General features: G+C 33.6%; 4 protein-coding genes and 1 pseudogene across 5 annotated transcripts; 2 read left to right on the top strand and 3 right to left on the bottom strand.

Annotated features, from left to right (window-relative positions):
* Positions 1 to 557: 557 nt before the first annotated feature.
* LOC101251971 (peroxisomal (S)-2-hydroxyacid oxidase GLO3-like) lies at positions 558 to 3,172 on the bottom strand (annotated as a pseudogene).
* Positions 3,173 to 3,307: 135 nt separating this feature from the next.
* On the top strand, positions 3,308 to 6,216 carry LOC101255867 (peroxisomal (S)-2-hydroxyacid oxidase GLO4). Its single transcript, XM_004235512.5, has 11 exons — positions 3,308 to 3,566; positions 3,635 to 3,759; positions 3,854 to 3,900; positions 4,231 to 4,308; positions 4,403 to 4,524; positions 4,687 to 4,744; positions 4,976 to 5,038; positions 5,229 to 5,298; positions 5,442 to 5,542; positions 5,633 to 5,737; positions 5,822 to 6,216. Exons 1-11 carry the CDS (start codon positions 3,424 to 3,426, stop codon positions 5,999 to 6,001), a joined length of 1,092 nt encoding a protein of 363 aa, XP_004235560.1. The 5' UTR covers positions 3,308 to 3,423; the 3' UTR covers positions 6,002 to 6,216.
* A 482-nt stretch (positions 6,217 to 6,698) lies between these two features.
* LOC101256164 (peroxisomal (S)-2-hydroxyacid oxidase GLO4) lies at positions 6,699 to 9,913 on the bottom strand. Of its 2 annotated transcripts, none has more exons than XM_010320177.4 (12): positions 9,742 to 9,913; positions 9,096 to 9,244; positions 8,889 to 9,013; positions 8,747 to 8,793; positions 8,398 to 8,475; positions 8,181 to 8,305; positions 7,993 to 8,050; positions 7,752 to 7,814; positions 7,490 to 7,565; positions 7,308 to 7,408; positions 7,092 to 7,196; positions 6,699 to 7,003 (listed from the first exon to the last, which is right to left on the bottom strand). In XM_010320177.4, exons 2-12 carry the CDS (start codon positions 9,236 to 9,238, stop codon positions 6,824 to 6,826), a joined length of 1,101 nt encoding a protein of 366 aa, XP_010318479.1. In that variant the 5' UTR covers positions 9,239 to 9,244; positions 9,742 to 9,913; the 3' UTR covers positions 6,699 to 6,823. The 2 variants fall into 2 exon arrangements, with proteins under 2 accessions (XP_010318479.1, XP_004235561.1); XM_004235513.5 differs by having other exon boundaries at positions 7,496 to 7,565; positions 9,742 to 9,912.
* Positions 9,914 to 13,150: 3,237 nt separating this feature from the next.
* On the top strand, positions 13,151 to 19,004 carry LOC101256463 (3-oxoacyl-[acyl-carrier-protein] synthase II, chloroplastic-like). Its single transcript, XM_010320178.2, has 13 exons — positions 13,151 to 13,837; positions 14,490 to 14,695; positions 14,814 to 15,017; positions 15,474 to 15,584; positions 15,669 to 15,764; positions 15,865 to 15,910; positions 15,999 to 16,078; positions 16,441 to 16,509; positions 16,623 to 16,707; positions 16,840 to 16,994; positions 17,101 to 17,181; positions 18,300 to 18,359; positions 18,503 to 19,004. The coding sequence occupies exons 1-13, from the start codon at positions 13,477 to 13,479 to the stop codon at positions 18,623 to 18,625; spliced, it is 1,677 nt and encodes a 558-aa protein (XP_010318480.2). The 5' UTR covers positions 13,151 to 13,476; the 3' UTR covers positions 18,626 to 19,004.
* A 216-nt stretch (positions 19,005 to 19,220) lies between these two features.
* Positions 19,221 to 25,234, bottom strand: LOC101256753 (uncharacterized). The gene is made up of 4 exons (XM_004235515.4): positions 25,178 to 25,234; positions 24,991 to 25,071; positions 22,988 to 23,061; positions 19,221 to 20,676 (listed from the first exon to the last, which is right to left on the bottom strand). The coding sequence occupies exon 4, from the start codon at positions 20,555 to 20,557 to the stop codon at positions 19,310 to 19,312; it is 1,248 nt and encodes a 415-aa protein (XP_004235563.2). The 5' UTR covers positions 20,558 to 20,676; positions 22,988 to 23,061; positions 24,991 to 25,071; positions 25,178 to 25,234; the 3' UTR covers positions 19,221 to 19,309.
* Between the last annotated feature and the right edge of the window lie 224 nt (positions 25,235 to 25,458).

Genomic DNA, 25,458 nt, shown 5'->3' with positions numbered 1-25,458 from the left:
GATATTCACTTCCTATTCAGCTTCACTTTCTTTGTTTGAATTTAATTTTTTTTTAATGGAGTTTTCATCCAAAAAAAAGAAGGGAGGATAACAACCCATGTTAAGAAAAAAAGGAATGAATACAATATCATATTTTGGTTATTTTACTCATGAAATTATATTAACTTTCTTTGCTTTAATTTTAGTTGATTATTTTAGTTATTTGATCCATAGTTTATTCCTCCCTTTCTCATTCAGAATTTATATCATTCATCACTCAAATGTCATGATATTATTTTTATCATATTTTTTTATTTTTCAAGTACAATTTTAATAATACAATTCCACAAAATATAAAAGAAATGTTAAATTCCTTTTCTAACAAAAATATATTATAATTGCGATGAGTCATATCAAATGAAGTTTGTTTAGAAATGTAATATTGATTGTGGTGGTAGGACAAGGGTTTAATTGATGATATGAGTGTATTAAGTTTGTAATCTATGAATTTAATTAACTTAATTATTTTTTAATCAAAACATAATATATACAAACTATTAAAATTTGACAAATTCATATCAAATTTTAACTCATAAACTAAAATTAAAATCAATTTAGTACTAATAAAGAATCTTCAAAATTACACTTTAGATATTGAATGTCATTGATTTTTGAATATATTTATTATATATTGATGCAATTTTTAAAAATATTTATAAACATGTGTGTCTAAATACTAATTTATTTATAAAGGAAGAGATGATTAAACTACATCCTACCTAGCAACCTTTCTTTCTCTGTGTTAACATAATTTCTAGTGATGTCAGCCACAGTGCAGCAGCCATAGTCTGTTCCAATTCATTCTTGAGCATTTCAATAACTTGTTTTACCCTTAGCGGCCAGACCATAGATAACCGGTCGACCAATCTGCACAAAAATTATCAGTGTACAGAACTTAAAATTCATTTCTTTATATCGTTAAGTTTACCAAAACAGCTTTTGCGCCGAGTGCTAGAGCCTTGAATATGTCTGTTCCTCGTCTAATTCCTCCCTCAATAAAAACTGAACTTTACCTTGAACTACATGGACCACCTAATTTAGGAGATTTCAATTTAATAATTCTCAAATTTCTAAGATTCAAAAAATAACAAATTTCAACTTTCAATTGAAAAGAATTTCAAAATGAGCTTGCATTTCAGATCTGAAGTTTAAGGGAATCACCTCTTCAAGAACAGAAAAAGTAGTTGGAGTGTAATCTAGCTGCCGAGCTCCATGGTTAGAGACGATAATTCCTGCAACTCCGGCTTCAATTGCTTTTATTGCTGCAAGTTTACCATCAAAACACATATATGGAATTTAGAGATGAGATATGGACTTTAGCTAAGGTTTATGATAAATATTATACCATCTTCACTGGTTAGAATGCCTTTTAACAGACTTGGTAGCTGACTTTAACCATGCTATTTCCTACAAATTTCATCATATCATGTGATATTAAGGAACGCAACGCATATATTTAACTTTCAAATCATGTACCTTCCAACAAAACGAACGATCAAGAGTTTCTGCAGCATAAGCTTTTTCCTGCAGAATTTTATTAGTAAGCACGGTGTACACTATTTCAAGTTTTGCCTTTCAGCATAACATGTAATTTGTCTAATACTCATATTTGCTTTTAGTATATTTACTTACAGAAATAACTTTAGTTGATAGATGACCTTCAAAGTTCTTCAACTGAGGTGCGATCATCCTGCATTAATTCTCTTCGTAGATCAATTAAGGATTACCAAAATTATAAAATTTATTTAGTACTGAATGATTAAACCAACTACTTCCAGATTAGAATGAAGATGAATCATGAAAAGGATCATAGCTAGATTTGAATGACAACAATTGTATATACAACTTACTTATTTGTTATATCAGCCTTCCTTCTACTAAGAGCAGGTGTATCAATTATAGCCCTGAACCCATTACTCTCAGCACGACGTACCATATGTTCTGTTATCTCTCTCTTGGAAGCCTATTGACAAAGAAAAAATAATAAAACTGTATCTGTTGCAAAACATGAAAAATCATTATTTACGTATGAAGATAACGAGAGTTGGGAATAATAATATGTTACAAAATTCTGAATGACGCGAACAGCCTTGCACGTAAATGACAATCCCTGTATCCAAGAGAATTTTAGCATCCAGACACTAGAATTCGATAAAATTTGTTCTTTTTTTTTTCAGAAAATATTACCGCGATAACATTACATGATGCAGCGCCTCTAGCTGTTGCAATTTCTCCTGGCATAAATATAACAGGTTTGTAGAATCAGTTAACCATAAGCGACTAAGGAGATACTTCCCGTTTCAATTTGTTTCTCTTACTTTCCTTTTTGGTCGGTTCCTCTTTCCTTCTTTGAGAAGTCTTTAAGTCTATCTTTCCACCTGACATGTTTAAAAGCACAAGATCATTGGTACAGTCTACATATCTTTAGTTTAAGATAATAAGATACAAAAATCTTCTTTTACTTCTTAAATGTTGTGTCAAGTCAAAATCAGACAAACAAATTGAAATGAATTGAGTAATTGATTTAGTACAACCTTCAGGGTGTGCAAATTTGTGCATCATAGTTGGGGCAATCATTATAGGAGCTGACGTCTTGTGACTGAGTATAACAGTTGACATGTCTATTCTGCTCACATCAACAAGTATTGTTGGCTGGATTCTGAGTTTTTTGAAAATTAGTTAATAGTGATAGATATCTGTCCATGGACAATTCAAGAGCAAGAAATTACAAACTTACATGATTCTATGAAATGCTTCAATATTTTGTTTGAGTGTGTGCTGGTCCTCAGCTCCTCCAGAAAAGAAGTCATAGGATATCTTTGGAAGAACTTGCCTAGCTAGCTCTTCAAATTCATTCACATCAACTGGTTCACCTGCCATTTATTAGCCTGCACGCAAGAGCATTCATATGTTAAATTGTTCTTGTTGTAGAATTTTGGTCTTGTTTTGAGGGAAGAATTTGAGGTTTTGAAGTATAGATATTAGTACCCCGTAGGATACAGATTAGAGTTCACGCCTCCAGTATCTCCACCTTCTTGTTTTTTTTTTTTATAATTTAGAAGCTCTTGGATCAAATTAGCTGATAGCTGTAGTTGAACTTAGAACTTTTGAATGCAGGGTCCATACTCACATATAGGCAGAAGGCTATTTCCCAAAAGTCATTTTTTTAGAACTTAGAAGCTCATAGCTGTGGTGAATTTAGAGATAGCCTTTTAAATGCCGGGTCCATTCAGCTATATCCCTAAAACTTCTAAATTATAAAACAAGAAGGTGGAGATGCTGGAAAACTAAACTCCTTTCTGTATTCTTATATTCTTGCCTCAAAACCTCCGATTCTGCTCTCAAAAGAACCAAAATTCAGTGATTTAACATATAAATGCATAAATGGCAGGTGAACCAGTTAACGTGAATGAATTTGAAGAGCTAGCTAGGCAAGTTCTTCCAAAGATATCCTATGACTTCTTTTCTGGAGGAGCTGAGGACCAGCACACACTCAAACAAAATATTGAAGCATTTCGTAGAATCACGTAAGTTTGTAACTTCTTGCTCTTGATTAGGTAATAGAGATCACAGCACTAACCTTTTAGAAACTCAGTATCCGGCCAAGAATACTAGTTGATGTGAGCAAAATTGATATGTCAACTATTATACTCGGTCACAAGACATCAGCTCCAATTATAGTTGCCCCAACTTCGTCGCATCAATTGGCACATCCTGAAGGTTCGGATAAATCAATTAGTAAAACCTAGTATGTTAGCTTAAGGTACCCCCACCGCGTAGTTCTTACTCCAAAAAGCTGTTGTATTTATGCCAGGAGAAGTTGCAACAGCTAGAGGTGCTGCAGCATGTAATGTTATCATGGTAATGGTTTTGGTTTGGTAAAAAACATACCTAAAGTATCTACTTTGAGTTCCATACTTGAACTACCATGTGTGCAAGTTTACCAACTATTTAACAAAAAACAATTCAACTATCAGGTAGGAATATGGAACATTTGATAGTTGAGGTATCTTTTGATACATAGTTGGTGATAGTTTAAGTAGGAAACTCACACACATAATAGTTCAGTTATTGAACTCAAAAAAGCAGGATACTTGTAGCTATATTTTTGACCCTTCCGTCTAATATTTTCTAAAAAAACAGATCAAGTTCGAATTCTGGTATGTGAATGCTAAATTCTCTTGGATGTAGGGAGTGGCATTTACGTCAACATGCACAATGGAGGAGGTTGCTTCAAGCTGCAAGGCTGTTCGCTTCATTCAGACTTTCGTAACTTACTATCCCCAACTCTCACATCCCGGTACATATTTACTGATTTTTGTGTTCTACAAAAGATAGGTAATTTTTTCTTCTTTGAAAATAGGCTTTCAAGAGAGAGATAACAGCAAATATGGTACAGAGAGCTGAACGCAATGGGTTCAGGGCTATAATACTCACTGCTGATACTCCCAGGCTAGGTAGAAAGGAGGCAGATATAAAGAATAAGTAAGTTGTATATACAATTGTTGTCATTCAAGAATCAACTCTAGCTAAAATCCTTTTCATGATTCATCTTCACTCTAATCCGGAATAGTCGGTTTCATCATTCAGTACTTGAAAAATATATATAATTTTGGTAATCTATGTTGATAAAGAGAACAAATGCAGGATGATTGCACCTCCTTTCAAGAACTTTGAAGGTCTTATATCTACTGTAGCTGTTTCTGTAAGTAAAAGCAATTATTAGACATATTGACAACTTAAGCTGAAAAGCAAAACTTGAAACTCCTCAAAGAAACTTAGTTTGCAGGACTACAATGTGTCAAATTAGCTGGTTCCTTCTACTATAAGCATTAGTTTTCTTTTTTATTTTGTTATATAACACAATTTCCATCGATATATCTACTTGAAAAATACTGTACACTAGGCTTACTAATCCACGGATAAAATTCTGCAGGACAAAGGCTCAAATGTTGAAGCTTACGCTGCAGAAACTCTTGATCCTTCGTTTTGCTGGAAGGTACAAAATTTAAAAGTTTAGCATATGTGTTCCTTAATACCACATGAAATGATCATATGATGAAATATATTCTTGGTCCTTGAATGCAAATTATATTGAGGCTGTCAACATTTGTTAAAAGTACATTACGGAAGGAGCATTTCTAGTTTCATAGTCTTCTGTAACCTCACAATCTCCAAAAACTTTGCAGGATATAGCATGGTTAAAATCAATTACCAAGTTGCCAATTCTGATTAAGGGTGTTCTCACTGGTGAAGATGGTAATAATTTTACCTTATGTCAACAGAAACTCTAATCAGCTCTATATGATTTGACAAATATACACTATAAACTTGATTCTGCAACTAAGTCTCACCAATTGAGCATTTCTTCCAAAGAATTTTTTTCATACAATTCTTTGCAGCAACCAAAGCAATTGAAGCAGGAGTTGCAGGAATAATTGTCTCTAACCATGGAGCTCGGCAGCTGGATTACACTCCAGCTACTATTTCTGCTCTTGAAGAGGTGATTTTCTTCCTTACATGTTTGATGTCCTCTTTTTAGCTAGTGTATTGGCTTCCATATATTCCTTCCTGAATGTCCAAATGGTTTCAGGTGGTCCATGCTGTTCAAGTTAAAGTTCCAGTTCTTTTCGATGGAGGAATTAGGCGAGGAACTGACATATTCAAGGCGTTAGCACTAGGCGCTAAAGCTGTTCTGGTGAACTTAATGATTTACAGAAATGTATTTAGCTTATATATGCTAAGAGTGTATTGAAATTAACTTAATGTTTAAACTCTACAGATTGGTCGACCAGTCATCTACGGCCTAGCTGCTAAGGGGGAGACCGGGGTAAAACAAGTTATAGAAATGCTCAAGAATGAATTGGAGCAGACCATGGCTCTTGCTGGCTGCCGCACTGTGGATGACATTACCAGAAGCCATGTTAATACAGAGACCGAAAGGATGGAATGTAGGATGTAGTTTAATCCTATGTTCCTCTAAATAAACGGCTTATTAGCGCTAAACTCCATAATCATGTCACGTCTTGCTTTCTAATAATCCTCTGTGTAGTAGCATTTCTGCTCTTCTCCAATAACTAAATCCTTGTATAGGATTGTGATAATTTCCTTATGGTTACTGCAGTGGCCTAGCCACATAAAATAAAGGTTCATCCATTGAACACCTTTCATCGAAAAGTTAATACTCTATACATAATACATAAATATCAAATTTTAGTGAAATTTATGTCTTCGTAATTAGGTACCTGCACTTTTCGGTGTGAGATACTTCATATTTTAAAATGTCAACTTTATAGATTCTGGACCAACCACTCCCTCGGGTTGACACTGAAGGAAAGTAGAACACTATACACGCAAATGCATTGAAATATATGCACCTATTTTAGATATATATAGAACTCAATATCCACTACGAGTGACCACACTAAACCAACAGGGGCATGACAAGTGTTTGCTCATAGTCTTGAACTTAACTTTTGTGATTGAGTTAACCAAAAGCTCATTTCTTTATTAGACTTCACCCCCTGTATTACAGCAGGGCCAATATCTCATGAAATTAATCTTCTCTTGTGCTCAAATCTTGTTCTGCATCATGTGTGGCAAGATTTGAATTGCTTTCCTGCAGTTATTTTGTAATAAAACTAGACTATTGTAGTCCATTTGAATATCTTAACATCTGAAATCGATGCTTTAAATAGCAATATCGCAATTGAACAACATTACAAGCAAGATGTCACATGATTGTAGAATTGTTGGGGCTAGGCCATTCGTTTAAGAAACAGAATTACATCTTACAGAGGCACCTCTCTTTTTCTGTCTTAACATGGCTTCTCGTAATATCATCCACAGTGCAGCAGCCAGCAAGAGCCATGGTCAGCTCAAGTTCATTCTTTAGCATTTCAATAACTTGCTTTACCCCAGATTCTCCCTTAGCAGCCAGGCCATAGATAACTGGTCGACCAATCTGCACGAATATACAGAAAGAAAATATAAACTATTTACACTATCAGCGTATATAAGTTAAATCCATTCCTTTAAATCATTAAGTTTACCATGACAGCTTTTGCCCCTAGTGCTAACGCCTTGAATATATCTGTTCCTCGCCTAATTCCTCCATCTAGAAGAACTGGAACTTTACCTTGAACAGCTTGGACCACCTAAAACCATTGAAAATTAAGGAGGGATATATGGAAGTCAATGGACAAGCTAAGAAGATTTCAAATAACATATTTCAACTTCCAATTTAAACATGTGAGGAAGGAAATCACCTCTTCAAGAACAGAAATAGTAGCTGGAGAGTAATCTAGTTGTCGAGCTCCATGATTAGAGACGATAATTCCTACAACTCCTGCTTCAATTGCTTTCATTGCTGAAAAAAAAAGTATATGCCAGTCAACTTGTAGGAAATCTGAGGTTTTATATGCAAATAGCTAAGGTTCACTGATAATACTAGTACCATCTTCACCATTGAGAACACCCTTAATCAAAATTGGCAACTTAGTAATTGATTTTAGCCACGCGATATCCTGCAAAGTTTTCAGTGAGTGTGAGGATTACATAATGATCATATTTGACTTCAACTCTATTTGTAGATCAGCAATTTCACATATTTTAACATACTGTCTACACTCGAGAAATTTGAGTTCGTGTATCAAAGATTGTATTTCATCATATAATAAGGAACGGATGCATTTAACTTTTAAATCTTGTACCTTCCAGCAAAGCGACGGATCAAGAGTTTCTTCAGCATATGCTGCAAGATTTGAGCCTTTGTCCTGCAGAGTTTTGTAAGTGGATTAGTAAGCATAGTCTACACTAGTTTCAAGTTAATATATCTATCACAAGTTGGATTTGTTAGGGTCACTCAACTAATAGTTATTATCTCAGAATGTCACATCTAAGAAATCAACCTTATCTTCGATGATTAGCAGAAATTTTTATGGTTTTACTTACAGAAACAACATCAGTTGATATAAAACCTTCAAAATTCCTCAGCCGAAATGATATCATCCTGCAATTCCCACTCTTAGTAGATTAACACAGTATTACTAAAAAGAAATTCTTTAAGAGCTAAATTAGTGAAACCAACTTATTCCGGATTCGTATGTAAAGAATTTAAGTATAAAAGATATACAGCTTACTTATTCTTTATATCAGCCTCCCTTCTGCCAAGCCTTGGAGTATCAGCAGTGAGAATTATTGCCCTGAACCCATTCTTCTCAGCTCGACGTACCATAAATTCTGTTACATCTCTCTTTTTGAAAACCTATTGACAAAGAATAAATTACCTATCTGATAACAGAACACTATATATATATATATATAACAATGATCAGAGTTTGGAATAATAGAAGTTACATATATTTGAAAGAAGCGAACAGCATTGCAGCTTGAAGCAACCTCCTCCACTGTGCAGGTAGACATAAATGACAGTCCCTATATTCAAGAAAACTCAACATCTTTGTTGAAACATATTATAATTAAGTAATAACAACGTAAGCTTTTATTTAGATGAAAAAGTCATACAATTTCAATAATCCATGAGTTGATTTCTCAACTAGTAGTATTATCTCAGAAAATCACCAATGTTCTTGATTTCAGTTTTCAAAAAAGAAAGTGAGTTTTGAGATAATAATCAATTAGTTAATGATTATCTGAGAAATCGTCTTAACATTCCACACACCAGAATTGGAAACAGATATTTTACCATGATAACATTACATGCTGCAGCACCTCTAGCTGTTGCAACTTCTCCTGGCATAAATACAATAGCTTGTTAGAGTAAGAAGTACGCGGTGGGGGTACCTTAAGCTAACAGACTAGTTTTTACTAATTGATTTAATCCGAACCTTCAGGATGTGCCAATTGATGCGCAGAAGAAGGGGCAAGTATAATTGGAGCTGATGTCTTGTGACCAAGTATGACAGTTGACATGTCTATTCTGCTCACATCAACTAGTATTCTTGGCTGAATACTGAGTTTCTGAAATGTTAGTATTGCTACCATTTTATTTTTTTTTGCCAAAATTAATCAAGAGCAAGAAATTACAAACTTACGTGATTCTATGAAATGCTTCGACATTTTCTTTGAGTGTGTACTCATCCTCAGCTCCTCCAGCAAAGAAGTCATAGTACATTTTTGGAAGAACTTTCCTAGCAAGCTCTTGAAATTCATACACATTAACTGGTTCACCCGCCATTTTAGCCTGCACACACGAGCATTCGTATGTTAAATTCATCTCATATAGTTGAATTTTGTATTCAATATATCCCTCAAGTTTGGTTAGGAATAAAAATCAATTCAGCTAAACAAATAATTATAGGATTTAGCTATGTTGCTTAGACTCTTCAAAACTGTCCTGAGTGTTAGAAGCACGTTTGGAGAGTCCGTGCAACTAAAATCAACAAACAGCAAACACGAAAATTGTAAAAGCAAATGGTGAGATATTAGTAATATAATTTATTAAAAGTAAAGGCGAAATTTCCTATGTTCAATTCAAATATTTTCATTTCCCACAGGTAGGGACAGATCTATCTAAAGTTGATGTTATATATTCGGCAGAATCCAGTAGCTTCTAACATATCCACTTAACTTAAAACTTTAAAATTTCGAATCGGTCTATGTGTTGAACAAGTACACATGGAGCAAACACAAATTTAGATCAAAATTCAATTAATTTTTGGAAGTAAAAACATTGAATACCTGTTGTATAGAAAACAGAGAAGAGTTAAAGTTCACTGCTCAATTAATTAGCTAATAGTTGTAGTTGATTGAACTAGAGAATTATAGTTCACTGTAAATGATTAGCATAATTCAAGATTACAATAATCTTGATAGTAGGAGGAATATCTAATTCAGGGAGAAAGTGGTAAGTAATAAAGTTTCCACTTAATACAAAACTTACGTGTATAATTAAGATACATACAATATTTTGTATGATAACTATTTTGAGTCAAACGTGTTTATTATGAATATTGTATTATGTATTTAAGTACTTAATTAATGATCATTTCTTTGGTCTTCACTCTTAATTTTCTCTCTTCCAATTTTTAAAAATTTGATCTATTTTTTAAATATTTGTTTCGATAATTTTTAATTCTATTAAATTAATATTAGAATCTGGTCAATTTTTCTGTGTTAATTTATTTTTATATATATATAACCATTTTGCTACAATTTTTTTAAGGAAATTTTATGTAATTACAAAATTTAAGATAATATAATCTCTAAAAATTTCTATCGAATGAATTACAAAAATCCTCTTTTTTCCTTTCTATCTAAACGTTGGATACATCACTCCACCTCAATCATACATTACAACTTTATTTGTGTACAATGTATCTGGTACAAATGTTATCGTTGATACATAAACCCAATAATTCCAAACTTAAATCAGTATGAATCTGGTTTATAGTTATGTATCTAATACATAACTTATATGTTTGATACATAATCTATGTATCGTTTGTTATGTATCAAGCGAAAGAGTAATGTATTTGCTGAAATATTGAAAGTTATTATAATTTAAAAAACTTTTTAATAGGATGTAATAGTACCCAAATTATTGAGGTTTTTGGTATATTTACGTAAGATACCCAAATCAGATTTAATGAAAATTGCAACCAAAAAGGGCTAATGGGCCTCTTTCAGGTTTGTGGGCTTATCAGGATCACCGCATTGTCCTCAAATCATATGAGCCCAAACGATCTGTTAAAGTACCGGCCCATTTGGCCCAAAAATTCTCTCTGTTGATCTTCCCAAACTCACATAATATAGCAACTTCTCAAACTCACATAATTTTAAAAATGAAAAGTGGTCATTGTCATAGAATTTTAATTAAACTTATATGTACATTAGTTTCTTATAAATAAAATTTTTAAAAGCACATTTGCTTCATGGTATATATTTAATCAGTAAATAAATCAACTAGCATCAAATAATACCTATATATTTTGTATTAATATTGAATACTACACGTGAACTTATTTATGTTGGGTTATTGTATTTTATGCTTTTTTATAGAAGACTGTGAATGTTAGACATAGACTATCATATTAAATATGAATTACTATCTTATGAGTGATATCCACTATATTGATCATGTGAATTGAATTTATAGAAAAAAGAACAAAACTAAATACATCTCTTTTAGATGTGTTATTGAATTTCATTTTAATACGTCGAAATGTTTTATACGAATTAGTGTCAATAAATAATAAAATCATATGCATATATCAGTTAAAGATTTATATATTTATTTATAAAATGAACATTTGAGATCAAATTTAAAAAGTCCTTTCAAAATGTAAATTAAAAAATATTTAATAAAAACACTTTATTTCATTTGTGTAAATATTTAATTTAAACAAGTCATAGTTCAAATGTCAAAATGAAATTATTGACAAATATAAAAGAGTATCAATATAGTAAGTCGAAATATATTTATGTAATTTAACATTACTACTACACTTTTTGTAATAGTTACGTTTCTTGGTCGTTCAAATATATTTCATTACTAGACTAAATATATATTAGACCTGCCTTATCTTATAAAACACGACTAACAAACCAAGAAACCAAACCCCAAAAATAAAAATAAAATCAGAACAAACAAAAATTATTTTATCACAAACTCAATATCATTTTTTAAAAATTGAAAAAAAATCTAGCCGTATAATTGAATAACATATCCTTATTTATTTTAACCCTAGATAACCACTTGCTGCTACCTCTTTTCTTCGATTCGAGTGAGCACTTTGTGCGCATTACATAAATTTCATTGTATAATAGTTTATAAACTACACGAAAATATAAATCGTACTAAATAAATTCTATGCGATGGACTCAATTCAAAAAATATTGAGAAAAATCAATTTCTTCACCCTTCGAACTAACAGAGCTATCTCTTATTAGTAGCGAAGTCTTCAAAGGAATTTTCCGCAAAGATCTGAAAACTACCTTCTTTTTAATAAGCAGATGATAAAGCTGGGCAAAGAATAAATTAATGGAAGTGAGAATAGGACTTGACTTGTCGTTACGCAGGTAATTTAGTAGAATATACCATTGAAAAAAACATCAACATTCCTTTCATTTTTCTATCCTCACCCTTCCTCTCTTACAACCCAAAGGTATTAGCAGACTAATCATTGTGATGATTTGGGAGTATTTCACTCTTTGAAAAATGAAGTAGTCGGGCCCAAACAAAAGGAAATTTAGAGATACTGGGGTTAAGAATTTATGTGGTGTGCGGCTGCATCAAATTGACATTGGCAACTGCCAAACAATTTGATTGAATTAATCAAAAAGGTGCAAAAGCAAATAACAAAATGTGAGTGTCTCTGTCTCTGGGACTTTGCGGCTTATGCATTAACCACTCCTTTTCCAAATTCTACGAAGCTTGCGGGGGGTGAATCTACAGTTTTTTGAAAGTACAAGTGAATTTTTATTTGTTTTTACCTATTTTAGATATTATTTTTTTAACTTAATCTAATATTTTAAATTACATAAAAAAAATTGGAACCAATTCACACTTAATATACTTTTCCAATATGTACGTTTTAATGATTTCGCTAAATTCATATTTAAGATTAAAAAAATGGACGGCACAAATTTTTAAGGATTCACTCGTATTTATTTTTTGATTATATATAGAAGTCGTTTTGTCATGAAAATTATAAAATTTTCAAATTCAATCTTGAAATTAGGTTTAAATTTTGAAGAAGTTCTCCAAATCTATTCTTCAACTTAATTTTCAAAATTTCAAATAAAGTATTTTATTTGTATCAATTTATGAGACACATTTCATTTTTCGAGATTCAAACAACTTAAGTTTCATCAAGAATTTACTCATGTAATTTTTAAAATAATTTTTTTATATAATTATAAATTATATAAAAAATAATATAAGTTATATTAATTAACTATTTAAATTATATAAAAAATTTAGATAAAGATACATTTGAAATCAGATACGTATCCAAACGAACGGAGTATTATCTTTCTCCCTTTTAGAAAATGCATGATCAGATATGCAACTCTTTTTTTTAATAAAAAATGGAAGTGAAGAAATATTTAAAGTCTAGTTAAGTGGCAACATAATTTTCAAATGGAGGGACGTAGACAGATGGTTAATAATTAATTTAATTCATTAATTAGGGTGCAGATTTGGGCCAAGCCCACAAAGGATAGCTACCTCCAAAGTCAATTTGGAAGCGTAATTTAGAAATCAGACGTAATTGTTTAATAATTTTCCTATTTCTGTTCACTTAACGAATCCTCTCTGCCCTGCACTGAGGAAGTTGACTGTTTGAAATACAACTGATGGTCCCCTGTAACTTTCACGGCACCTTCCTGTAATACCATCTTCAGTCTTGATCCAATTCAGTTTATCATCCAATTTCTCATCTGGGTCACTGTTTTTATGCTATAGTTTCACAAATGGTGGCTTCTTCTCTGGCATCTCCACTATGTACATGGCTCGTAGCAGCTTGCATGTCTGTATCCAGCGAAAAGGATCAATTTTCGAAGCCTGCTTCTAGCTTTCAGTCTTCCAAGTTCATGGGTAGGAGAAGAAAAGCGATTACCAAGTTCAAAAGTGGGAGCTTGATGAATGGTTCTGTAATGAACACTTCTTGGCATAGTTGTTTTGGTTTTGAGCCCTGTGAGGAGTATTATAAATCAGACGGATTCTCTGCTTCTTTTTCGTCTTTATTTGCCGAAAATCCGTTTTCTGTATTTGGGTTTAAACAGGTGCCATTGAATCGAAGGCAGAGGAGAATGAGCTCTGCTGCTCATCCTGGTAATTTTACTTAATCAAAGCCTTATTGATATAATCTGATGAACTGTATTTGGTAGCTTATTGTCTAACGACTTTTAGATCGACTTAATCGACCCATTGGATTTTGGGTATATTCTATGTCTTTAGTATGTGACTACGGATGTGATATAGCGCAACGACTGAATAATGAATTGTAATACAACTCAAAAACGTTTTCGGGTTTGGTTCTTTTTAATTCATAAGTTGTTTTATCAAATTTATATGTTTGGCTTATTTGCCCAAAGCTTTTTTTTAAAAAAAAAAAAAAAACTCTGTGTCAATAAATGGTATGGAGGCAGTAAAATTAAACTATATTTCTTCGATTTGAATAGCTAAAGATCTGTAACTGATGCTTTAAATAACAAATATCTCAATCCTCAAAACAACTATATGAGCTTTTGCTAGTTATTTTGGGATTGATGTGTGAGTTGTGTGAGGAAAACGTGAATGAAATTCGTGCACACAGAGAGAACTACCTACTCAAACTTGTAGAGTGTTATCTTTGTTTATGCATATTATTCAAGATATGTTTCATCCCTATCAAACATTTCTAGCATATGTCTTCGAAGAATGTTTAAACTGCATGACTCCAACAATGTGATGAACTGCTCATTTTGATTTGATGTACTTCTAGGCAAACCCATGGCTGTGGCTGTGCAACCTGCAATGGAAGCCACGACAACGAAGAAACCTCTTATGAGGAACAGGAGAGTTGTTGTGACCGGGGTCGGTGTAGTATCACCAATTGGTCATGATCCAGACATGTTTTATAGTAATCTTCTTGAAGGCATCAGTGGTATAAGTCAGATTGAGGCTTTCGACTGTTCTGAATTTCCCAGTGTAATTTTCCATGATTGCTTTAGCACGCAAACTGTTAATCTATCTTCTACTTTGACTAATATTTTTCACTAACCAAAATGTCTTTCAAGATGTTTCACAATGGTCTTCCTTGCGACAGAGAATTGCTGGGGAAATCAAGGAATTTTCGACTAATGGGTGGGTTGCACCCAAACTTTCGAAAAGAGCAGATAAGTTCATGCTCTATATGCTTACTGCTGGAAAGAAAGCTTTGGCAGATGGTGGGATCACAGAAGACTTATTGAAGGAATTAGATAAGGCTAGATGTGGGGTCCTTATTGGCTCTGCCCTTGGAGGGATGAAGGTAACAAATGAACTTGCTTAAGATATATGCCCTTTTTTTAATTTTTTTTTTATGACCGTGGTGTCCGGGCCAACTTTCGCGCACCTCGACTAAATCACGGGATACCTGCCACCTCCCACCAACAACAGGTGCTAGGTTATTCTGTCTACCAAGGCTATGACCTATTACGACTAAATGATCATTCCAAGAGCCGTAAAAGAGAAGCTCTTGTAATTCATTGTTCCAAAGAATGCCATCTAGCATAAAGATGATATAATTATGAGAAGAGTTGTAAAACTTGTTAACTGTAAAAATCAAGCAGTACTGTTACCATAATAAGATAAACAAGTAATGACAAATGAGGTTCCAGTTCATATTGTATTTTCATGATATCAGAGCTGCCACTTACCATTCTATGGCATATTAAATTCCTCTTTTTTCCATCTCCAAATAATTGATTGTTTGCTCTTTGATCAGGTCTTCCATGATGGCATTGAGGCTTTACAGGTGTCGTACAAGAAGCTGAATCCTTTCTGTGTACCTTTTGCAACATCCAATATGGGAGCTGCCATGCTTGCAATAGATTTGGTAAGTTACTTATTGGATGAGATCAAAATTTGATTGAAAGACTGTTTCTCCTTATTCATTCAAAGCTGATTGAAACAACTGCAGGGTTGGATGGGTCCAAGCTACTCAATCTCCACTGCATGTGCAACAAGTAACTTCTGTATATTAAGTGCTGCAAATCATATAATTAGAGGTGAAACAGTAAGTGGGTGAATTACTCGTACTTCATTGTTTTCGTATGTAATTTCCAGACCATGTGAAGTATAATGACACTTTGTATATCATAACATGGAAATTTCAGGATATGATGCTTTGTGGGGGGTCAGATTCGGCAATTATTCCTATAGGTTAGTTAATATGGTAAAACTATATGGGGAATAATTTAGTTATAATTTATTCTCAAAGTTTCCATCCTTAAATTGTGATCGGTGGCAGGCTTGGGAGGTTTCAGTGCTTGTGGAGCCCTGTCACAGAGGAATAGTGATCCAACAAGGGCTTCACGTCCCTGGGATATGGTATTGCAATCAAATTTCTCTATTTCTCTGCTGTTTCAAGTTTCAATCAACTGTTGACGAAAATTCTGCTTTTGATGCATAAATTAGATTTGTATTTTGAAATTATCAGCATAAGTATCATTACGTGAACGATTAAGCCATGTACAATTTGTTGTGACTTCCTACACATGTAAATATTTTACTTTAAATAGGAAAAGAAAAGAGACTATCTTCGAATTGTGAGTCATGTTTGCTATTACTTTGTTATTTCCCTTTTGAAATTTCTTACTGGTTAGTAGCTTGGGAACCATTTTCTTTGTTTTGCTCTTAAAAGATCCCTGCTACTGTTTACTGAAGCTGCATTTGTTTTCTTGATGGAGCAGGCCCGTGATGGATTTGTGATTGGGGAAGGATCCGGCGTCTTACTTTTAGAAGAACTTGAACATGCAAAGGTATGCTTCCACTTAATCAATATGCATCTGATAATGTGGAGTTACTTTGATCATTCAGAAGGTTTTGTCAATTTGATTGTAGCTGTGTTGTGTTTTTTTCTGATAAACTACAGACGAGAAAGGCTAAAATATATGCTGAGTTTTTGGGTGGAAGCTTCACTTCTGATGCTTATCACATGATAGAGCCACATCCAGAAGGTAATTTCATACATCGAAATTACCAGCGTATTGCTGGTATTCCAGCTCAGATTTTATATCGTGTACATAGCCATTCTAAAGCATGGAAGACTTGTATTCCTACTGATTTCTTCTATATGCTTTACAAAATAGGAAGTGGAGTTGTTCTCTGCATAGAAAAGGCCTTGGCTCAATCTGGGGTGAAACGTGAAGATGTCAACTATATAAATGCTCATGCTGCATCAACGCCAGCCGGTGACCTGAACGAATATCAGGCCATTCTGCATTGTTTTGGGAAGAACCCTGAAGTAATGCTCTAGTACGCCTTTATTTTTGTTTTAGAAGATGTCCTCATATAGCTTGTTCTCAGCAACTGCTCTCTAATTCTCTTATAATGAGTTCTTTCCCATTCAGCTTAAAATAAATTCAACAAAGTCCATGACTGGTCATCTCCTTGGGGCTGCTGGTGCTGTGGAAGCCATCGCAACAGTCAAGGTAATAAAGTTTAAGATCATTGCATACAAATACCCTATACAAGCTTAATATGGACTTTTAAATTCAAAGAGGGATGAAAGGTTTAGATAGAAAATTACAATTTATGTTTTCTACAAGCAGCTGGTGCTGTGGAAGCCATCACAACAGTTAAGAGGTAATGAATAGTAAGATAGTTGCATACAAATACCTTGTAAAAGCTTAAGATGAACTTTTAAACCCATAGAGAGATGAAAAGATTTAGATAGAAATTTACATAAGTACCAGGTATGTTGTTTCTTTTAATAAGTGAAAGCACCAGGTATGTTTTATGATTGGAAATAAAATTTCAGAAAATATTTATGAATTACCGCAACTAGTTTAGAATCGAGGCATTGTTGTTGTATATTTATAGAGTCGTCAATACTTAAAAAAAGGACAGCTGGCTGTTGTAATGTAACTTCTTCGAATGATGGCTTGCTGTTGGTTTGCTTCATAACATGTTTATTGGACCTTAATAGGCAACTTTTAGCTGTTGAAGTACGCATTAAGTCATTAGTAATCTATATGTTTTTGAGACAGCACAAGCTAGGTGTACAGATGGGAAGAAATCACCTAGTGTTTTTTGTCTTGAATTTAAACCTGATATCACATGGTTCTTAACCCACTTCATTGACTGCTAGGCCACACTATGATCTTTTGTGTTTTTCCCATCAGAATAAAAACCTTCTTAGGTAAATAGATTGGTACTGGATGCCCGCAGGGGAAAAAAGCTTTTAGATTGTCATGCCAAGTATTGAAGCAATCTGCTAGTTCGTTTTAACACGTGGAGAATGAAGTAGTTTTTACTTCTATTGACTTGTTAGTTGGTTGACATAAGTTACTGTTTCTTAAAGAAGTCTGTATCTGCAGTAATTGTGTCTTGAAATGTACTTTTAGTTGAGGTAATCTAGCATTCATTTCCAAAGGAGAGAAGCTGGAACACAATCGCTTTCTACTAGTCTATTTGTGCTTAGAGTAATTACAACTATCTCAGACCAAAAAAATAAAAATTAAAAATTACAACTATCTCTGCACCCTAGCTTTCAGTTTTTATATGAAAGTTTGCTAATACTTGTTTATTTGGAATTTTATATATATAGGCCATACATACAGGATGGATCCATCCAAACATCAATCTTGAGAACCCTGACAATGGCTTGGTATGTATCTGGTTAATTAATGCCCTCAGCTTTTTGAACAAGCTTGCACTCCCTATCTAATATTGATGCGATTAAGAAGCCATTGCATCTTAATCAGCTTTAATTAGTTAACTATGTTCTAATGTTGCTAAACATGATATTAGGATATGAATGTGCTGGTGGGCTCTAAGAAGGAGCGCTTGGATATCAAGGTTGCACTCTCCAACTCATTTGGCTTTGGAGGACACAACTCGTCTATTCTATTTGCGCCTTATAAGAATGTCTAATTCAATCCTTGCACATATCATGTTTAAAGAATGTAATGTTGTGTTGATTTTCATCAAGTTGCCCTTGAAAGATTCCAGCATGCCAACGAAAGCTAGAACATGAACTAAACATCTTTACTAGTTCATCAAAAAGGAAAGCTGGCACCGGAGATCACGAGTGTGTGAAGTCATTTTCCTAACTGTACTACCTTTTTAACTACTATAGATATTTTGAAATTGGGTTCATCTTTCTATTAGTTGTTCTTAGGTATGAACTGTAGCAGCCAATACATAATTCATCTCACATCTGCTTGGAAATGAGAAATATGTTTTTTTCTTTGTGATATACTATTGTTGTATTTGCTATGGCTATAAAAAAGTGATGTCCATTACCATTCAACATATATTGTTGCTGAAAATAATCATGTCTCAATTTTTTGACAGTATCATCAATGATTTTCATGGAATAGATGTACAGTTCTTCTAGACCAATGTAACTTGTTGATTTCCTAAAAGATCAATACATGTTTGTTGTACTCATTCTCATTGACAGTATATGTACATAAAGACAGAAATCAAAGAGCATCTAACCTCCAAAACAGAGAAAAAATCAAACTCAGAACCCAAAAAAGTAAAAGATTTTTCCAATTGCCTCATATTAGAACACGTTAAAGAAGAATCACAACACTAAAATCAATTTACTAGCTAACTTCTCCTCCTCCTCTTCCTTGGACGATCATCATCTCTGGAAACACGTTTCTCTTGCTGCAAGATGAGCCTTGGCATGTTCTTCAGATAGTCTCGCAGATTTTCAGTTATCCCACCTAGACCAATGGATGTGAAAAAGTTGATAGCAAACCTCACATTTTTAGGATTATCCTTTGGAAATATCGACTCAAACGACTCTTGCATAGAGGGGTCACTAAGACGCTCATTCAGCTTATGGATGCCAAGGTGCCCTGACAACTCCTGGAATAAAATTTTGATGAATATACGAGAAGAAGATGTAGTATCCTCTTCTGTCAATCTTAAATAAGCCAAAACATGCCAAGGCAGTGCATCAGTGCCTAGTAATTGAGCAAAAAACTTTGCCACATTACGCAGTTTATTAGTTTCAAGTTGGTGGATCATCGAGTATTGTTGCATGAATGATTTCTCAAAATTCTTCTGGTGAACTTTGTTGATCATGCATAACCGCTGCCCCAAAAGTGCATAGTAATGGAGAAAAGTCTTCTCCTGACTGCAGCACTCCAATAACATTATGCATAGTTCCATCTCCTGACCAGGCTCTAGTCTGATTTTCAACAGCTTATGCCCTGCTCCTTCAAACCCACCACTTGACATAATCGTTAAGTAAATCGTCCTCCGAAGATTGATCAAGTTTGTCTCTGTCTCATCTTCAATTTTCATTTCGTGCTCGTCCTCGTCCTCAGATTCATCCTCGTCCTGATCACCACCAACTAGAAGATCAGATTCTTCGTCCTCATCACTCCCACCTAGAATCCTATTCTGTAGTTGTTCATACTTATTTTCATTTTCAACAAAATTAGGATCGGGCTTGAAAACATCCAATTCAATTTGCTCGTCCACCATGTCTCCGAGAGAGATTTCATGTGTTAATCGATCTTCCTCCTCAACAAGGTCAAGTTCTGGAGGAACAGCTGGCTGAAACTTCTGTTTCCGCAATGCAAAAAGTTCTTCAATTAAGAACTGAACCCTTTTATCTATTTCTCCTTCATGAAGTATTCCTCTGAATCTCTCAAAAATAGCGTGCAACCCTAAGGGACACAGATCCTGAAGCATCGAACCACATTCCTTAACGAAACCAACAGCAACATCAACACTATCATCAGTAGGTTTCTCAAGTAAAAGAGTAACTAATTCCAAAGCTACAAGTTCATGAACAACTTGCTGATTGACAAGATGACCAATAAATTTAACCGATGCTAACATCTGAGGTTTATTATTATTGTTATAAGCTCTCCGCAATTGCAGAATGATCCTCTTACACAAAAGTTCACCAATTTGTGGGAATTTTGTGTTAACAACGGCTATCAATGCTGCAAAAACATCTGTGAAAATAACAGAATTCAATTGTGATTTCATAATTGATCTGCAAAACAAGCCCCTACCACGAATCAAATTTTCTTCAAACAATTCAGGAATGATGTGTTTTATGTTCGCTTTATTGATTTTATTGAGCAGCCCATTTATGCTCTTTTTTAAAGCAATCCAACTCTTCTTTTGGTACTCTAGGCTTTCTTCCATTGCCACAACAAGAGAAGAAAAAAAAAAGAAAAGAAGAAGAGAGATTGACAAAGAAGAAAAAGTGAGAGTTGTTGAGTCCTTTTTATAGTTGTGTGCGCGTTACTTCCTAATTTGATTAGGTTTTAAAGTTGTGTGCGCGTTACTTCCTAATTTGATTAGGTTTACTATTCCTTTTCGTATAGGATTTCCAAAAAGGAAAATTACGTGGGATCAATTTTATAAAAACAATATTATTACTTTATAACTTACCAATTATAACACACTTCACCATTTATAGCCTATTTATTATTAAATTAAAAGGTATATACAAATAAACAGTTTTGTTATAAAATCAAGCTCATGGCAATATAAATATAAAGAGATGGAAACAAGAGGAGTAAGATGTAAGATAAGATTTTCTTCTTATTCAAGTGTATTTTACAAAAGGGGAATGATATCTCTATTTATAGAGTAGAAATATAACACACTTCACCGTTTATAGCCTATTTATTATTAAATTAAAAGGTATATACAAATAAGGGAATAAACAGTTTTATTTTGTATTCATTCCTTTTTAATATCCGAAATTTTCTTTTACCAAAAATATATATTTTTCTCCTTCTCTCAGATATCTTCCAATTTCCAAACACACTATTTTCACCGCAAAATCCATTTGATTTCGATTTCCTCATAAAATTTCCTTGAGAAACTTCTATATATAGCCACTTAAAAATAATTAATTACTTTTCATACCTATAATATGATAATTATAATTTTATAGCTACATGTTATATGAAGAAAAGAGACGAGCGAGATTATAAAGAAAGGAGAAAGAGAGTGGGAGAAAAGTGAATTTATATGTATATTGGTTAGATAATTGTATATTATACACATGTATTTATATATATGACAATAGAGATTGGGAGAGGGAGGAGAGAGGTGAGCGAGACCGGGAGAGAGAGGACGAGAGGCGAGCGAGATCAAGAGAGGGCAGAGAGTGGGAGAGAGGTGAATTGTATATGTATGTAATTGTATATAACTGAATATTATACATACATACATACATACATATATATATATATATATATATATATATATATATACACACACATTTATATAAATGACAAGCGAGATTGGGAGAGGGAGGAGAGAGACGAGCAAGATTGAGAGAGGGAGGAGAGAGACGAGCGAAAGAGTGCATAGAGTGGGAAAGAGGTGAATTGCATATGTACATAGGTTTAAAAATAGTATATTATACATATGTATTTGTATATCCTGACGAATTATACATAAACAAACATGAGTAATTATACAAACTCGAAGTCAACCCACGTAATTAATGTATAACGTTAGTCGCGAGTGGTAACTATAGCAAACTATAGCTATGATGAGTAATTAAATAGTATAAGTTTGGTTAGCCGCGTAATTTTCCCAAATTCCTTTCCCCGTAGTATATGAGAATTGAATTTTCATACAAATATTTATGTATATTAACAATAAAAATGTATAATAATTTTCCTCTCTTCAAGCATATCCATTATAAAAGTTACATTAAGGCCCAACAAATATGTTATGAAGCAAGAAAACAGCAAGCCATCATTCAAAGAAGTTACATTACAACAGCCAGCCAGCAAAAAGCAGCAACCCATCATTTGAAGAAGTTACATTACAACAGCCAGCAATCATTTTACTAAGTATTGACGACCTCATAAATATACAACAATAATGCCTGATTCTAAATTAGTTGCGGTAATTCAAAAATATTTTTTGAAATTTTATTCCCAATCATAAAAACATACCTGGGGCATTTACTTATTAAAACAATCACAAAAACATACCTGGTGCCTTTACTTATTTAAAAAAAGCATACCTAGTACTTATGTAATTTTCTGACTAAAGCTTTCATCCTTCTATGAGTTTAAAAGTTCATCTTAAGCGTGTATAAGGTATTTGTATGCAACAATCTTAAACTTTATTACCTCAGAACTGTTGTGATGGCTTCTACAACACCAGCTACTAAGATAGAAACATAACTTTTGTAATTTTTCATCTAAACATTTCATCCCTCTCTGAGTTTAGAAGTTCATCTTAAGCTTGTATTAGGTATTTGTATGCAGTGATCTTAAACTTTATTACCTTAACTGTTGCAATGTTCCACATCACCAGTAGCCCCAAGGAGGTGAACAGGACTTCGTTGAGTTTATTTTAGGCTGAAAGGGAAGGAATACATTTTAAGAGAATTAGAGAGCAGTTGCTGAGAACAAGGTATATGAGTACTACCTCCTAAAACATAAATAAAGGCGTATAAGAGCATTACTTCAGGGTTCTTCTCAATACAATGAAGAATGACCTGATATTCGTTCAGGTCACCGGTTGGGGTTAATGCAGCATGAGCATTTATATTGTTAAAATAGCAATAAGTTAGTGTCCAATAAGTTGGTTAAAATAGTCTGTTTTTACTGTTCCATTAGTTTGTTAATTTTCTGTTAGTAATAAAGTTAACAGTCAATTAGCTGGTTAAGTCATGAGTCGGTTGACCTAATTAGAAGCTTCTAGATTATTCTAGATCAGCAAGATTAGTATGACTGTCTATAAATAGATGATATACTCAGCATTGTAAGCTCTGTTTTTTCTGATTGATTCTTCACACTCAAGAGTCTTTCTTCTGTAAAGCTTTCTTAGCTCTCATAAATGGTAGAATGATCAGCTCATGGTTTCACATATATAGTTGACATCTTCACGCTTCACCCTAGAATGAGCCAAGGCCTTTTCTATGCAGAGAACAACTCCACTTCCTATTTGGTAAAGCATATAGTAGATATAAGTAAGAATATAAGGTTTTCATGTTTTATAATGGCTAAATACACAATGTCAAATCTGAGCTGGAATACCAGCAATACGCTGGTAATTTTCATGTATAAAATTACCTACTTGGTGTGGCTCCATCATGTGATAAGCATCAGAAGTGAAGCTTCCACCCAGACACTCGGCATATATTTTAGCCTTCCAACTATCGGCATATATATATATATATAATTCCAAATAAACAAGTATTAGCAAACTTTCATATAAAAACTGAAAGCTAGGGTGCAGAGATAGTTGTAATTTTTATTTTTATTTTTTTGGTCTGAGATAGTTGTAATTACTCTAAGCACAAATAGACTAGTAGAAAGCGATTGTGTTCCAGCTTCCCTCCTTTGGAAATGAATGCTAGATTACCTCAACTAAAAGTACATTTCAAGATACAATTACTGCAGATACAGACTTCTTTCAGAAACAGTAACTTATGTCAACCAACTAACAAGTCAATAGAAGTAGAAACTACTTCATTCTCCACGTGTTAAAACGAACTAGCAGATTGCTTCAATACTTGGCATGACAATCTAAAAGCTTTTTTCCCCTCCGAGCATCCAGTACCAATCTATTTACCTAAGAAGTTTTTTATTCTGATGGGAAAAACACAAAAGATCATAGTGTGGCCTAGCAGTCAATGAAGTGGGTTAAGAACCATGTGATATCAGGTTTAAATTCGAGACAAAAAACACTAGTTGATTTCTTTCCATCTGTATACCTAGCTTGTGCTGTCTCAAAAACATATAGATTACTAATGACTTAATGCGTACTTCAACAGCTAAAAGTTGCCTATTAAGGCCTAATAAATATGTTATGAAGCAAACCAGCAGCAAGCCATCATTCGAAGAAGTTACATTACAACAGCCAGCGGTCCTTTTACTAAGTAGTGACGACTCTATAAATATACAACAACAATGCCTCGATTCTAAACTAGTTGCGGTAATTCATAAATATTTTCTGAAATTTTATTTCCAATCATAAAACATACCTGGTGCTTTCACTTATTAAAAGAAACAACATACCTGGTACTTATGTACATTTCTATCTAAATCTTTTCATCCCTCTATGAGTTTAAAAGTTCATCTTAAGCTTTTACAAAGTATTTGTATGCAACTATCTTAATATTCATTACCTCTTAACTGTTGTGATGGCTTCCACAGCACCAGATACTTGTAGAAAACATAATTTGTAATTTTCTATCTAAACCTTTCATCCCTCTCTGAATTTAAATGTCCATATTAAGCTTGTATAGGGTATTTGTATGCAACGATCTTAAACTTTATTACCTTGACTGTTGCGATGGCTTCCACAGCACCAGCAGCCCCAAGGAGATGACCAGTCATGGACTTTGTTGAATTTATTTTAAGCTGAATGATAAAGAACTCAATATAAGAGAATTAGAGAGCAATTGCTGAGAACAAGCTATATGAGGACATCTTCTAAAACAAAAATAAAGGCGTACAAGAGCATTACTTCAGGGTTCTTCCCAAAACAATGCAGAATGGCCTGATATTCATTCAGGTCACCGGCTGGCGTTGATGCAGCATGAGCATTTATATAGTTGACAGCTTCACGTTTCACCCCAGATTGAGCCAAGGCATTTTCTATGCAGAGAACAACTCCACTTCCTATTTTGTAAAGCATATAAAAGAAATCAGTAGGAATACAAGTCTTCCATGCTTTAGAATGGCTGTGTACACGATATAAAATGAGCTGGAATACCAGCAATACGCTGGTAATTTCCATGTATGAAA

Source organism: Solanum lycopersicum, chromosome 3, assembly GCF_036512215.1.
Source record: "Solanum lycopersicum chromosome 3, SLM_r2.1".
NCBI classification, from domain to species: Eukaryota; Viridiplantae; Streptophyta; class Magnoliopsida; order Solanales; family Solanaceae; genus Solanum; species Solanum lycopersicum.
This window is presented reverse-complemented; position numbering and strand designations above follow the sequence as displayed.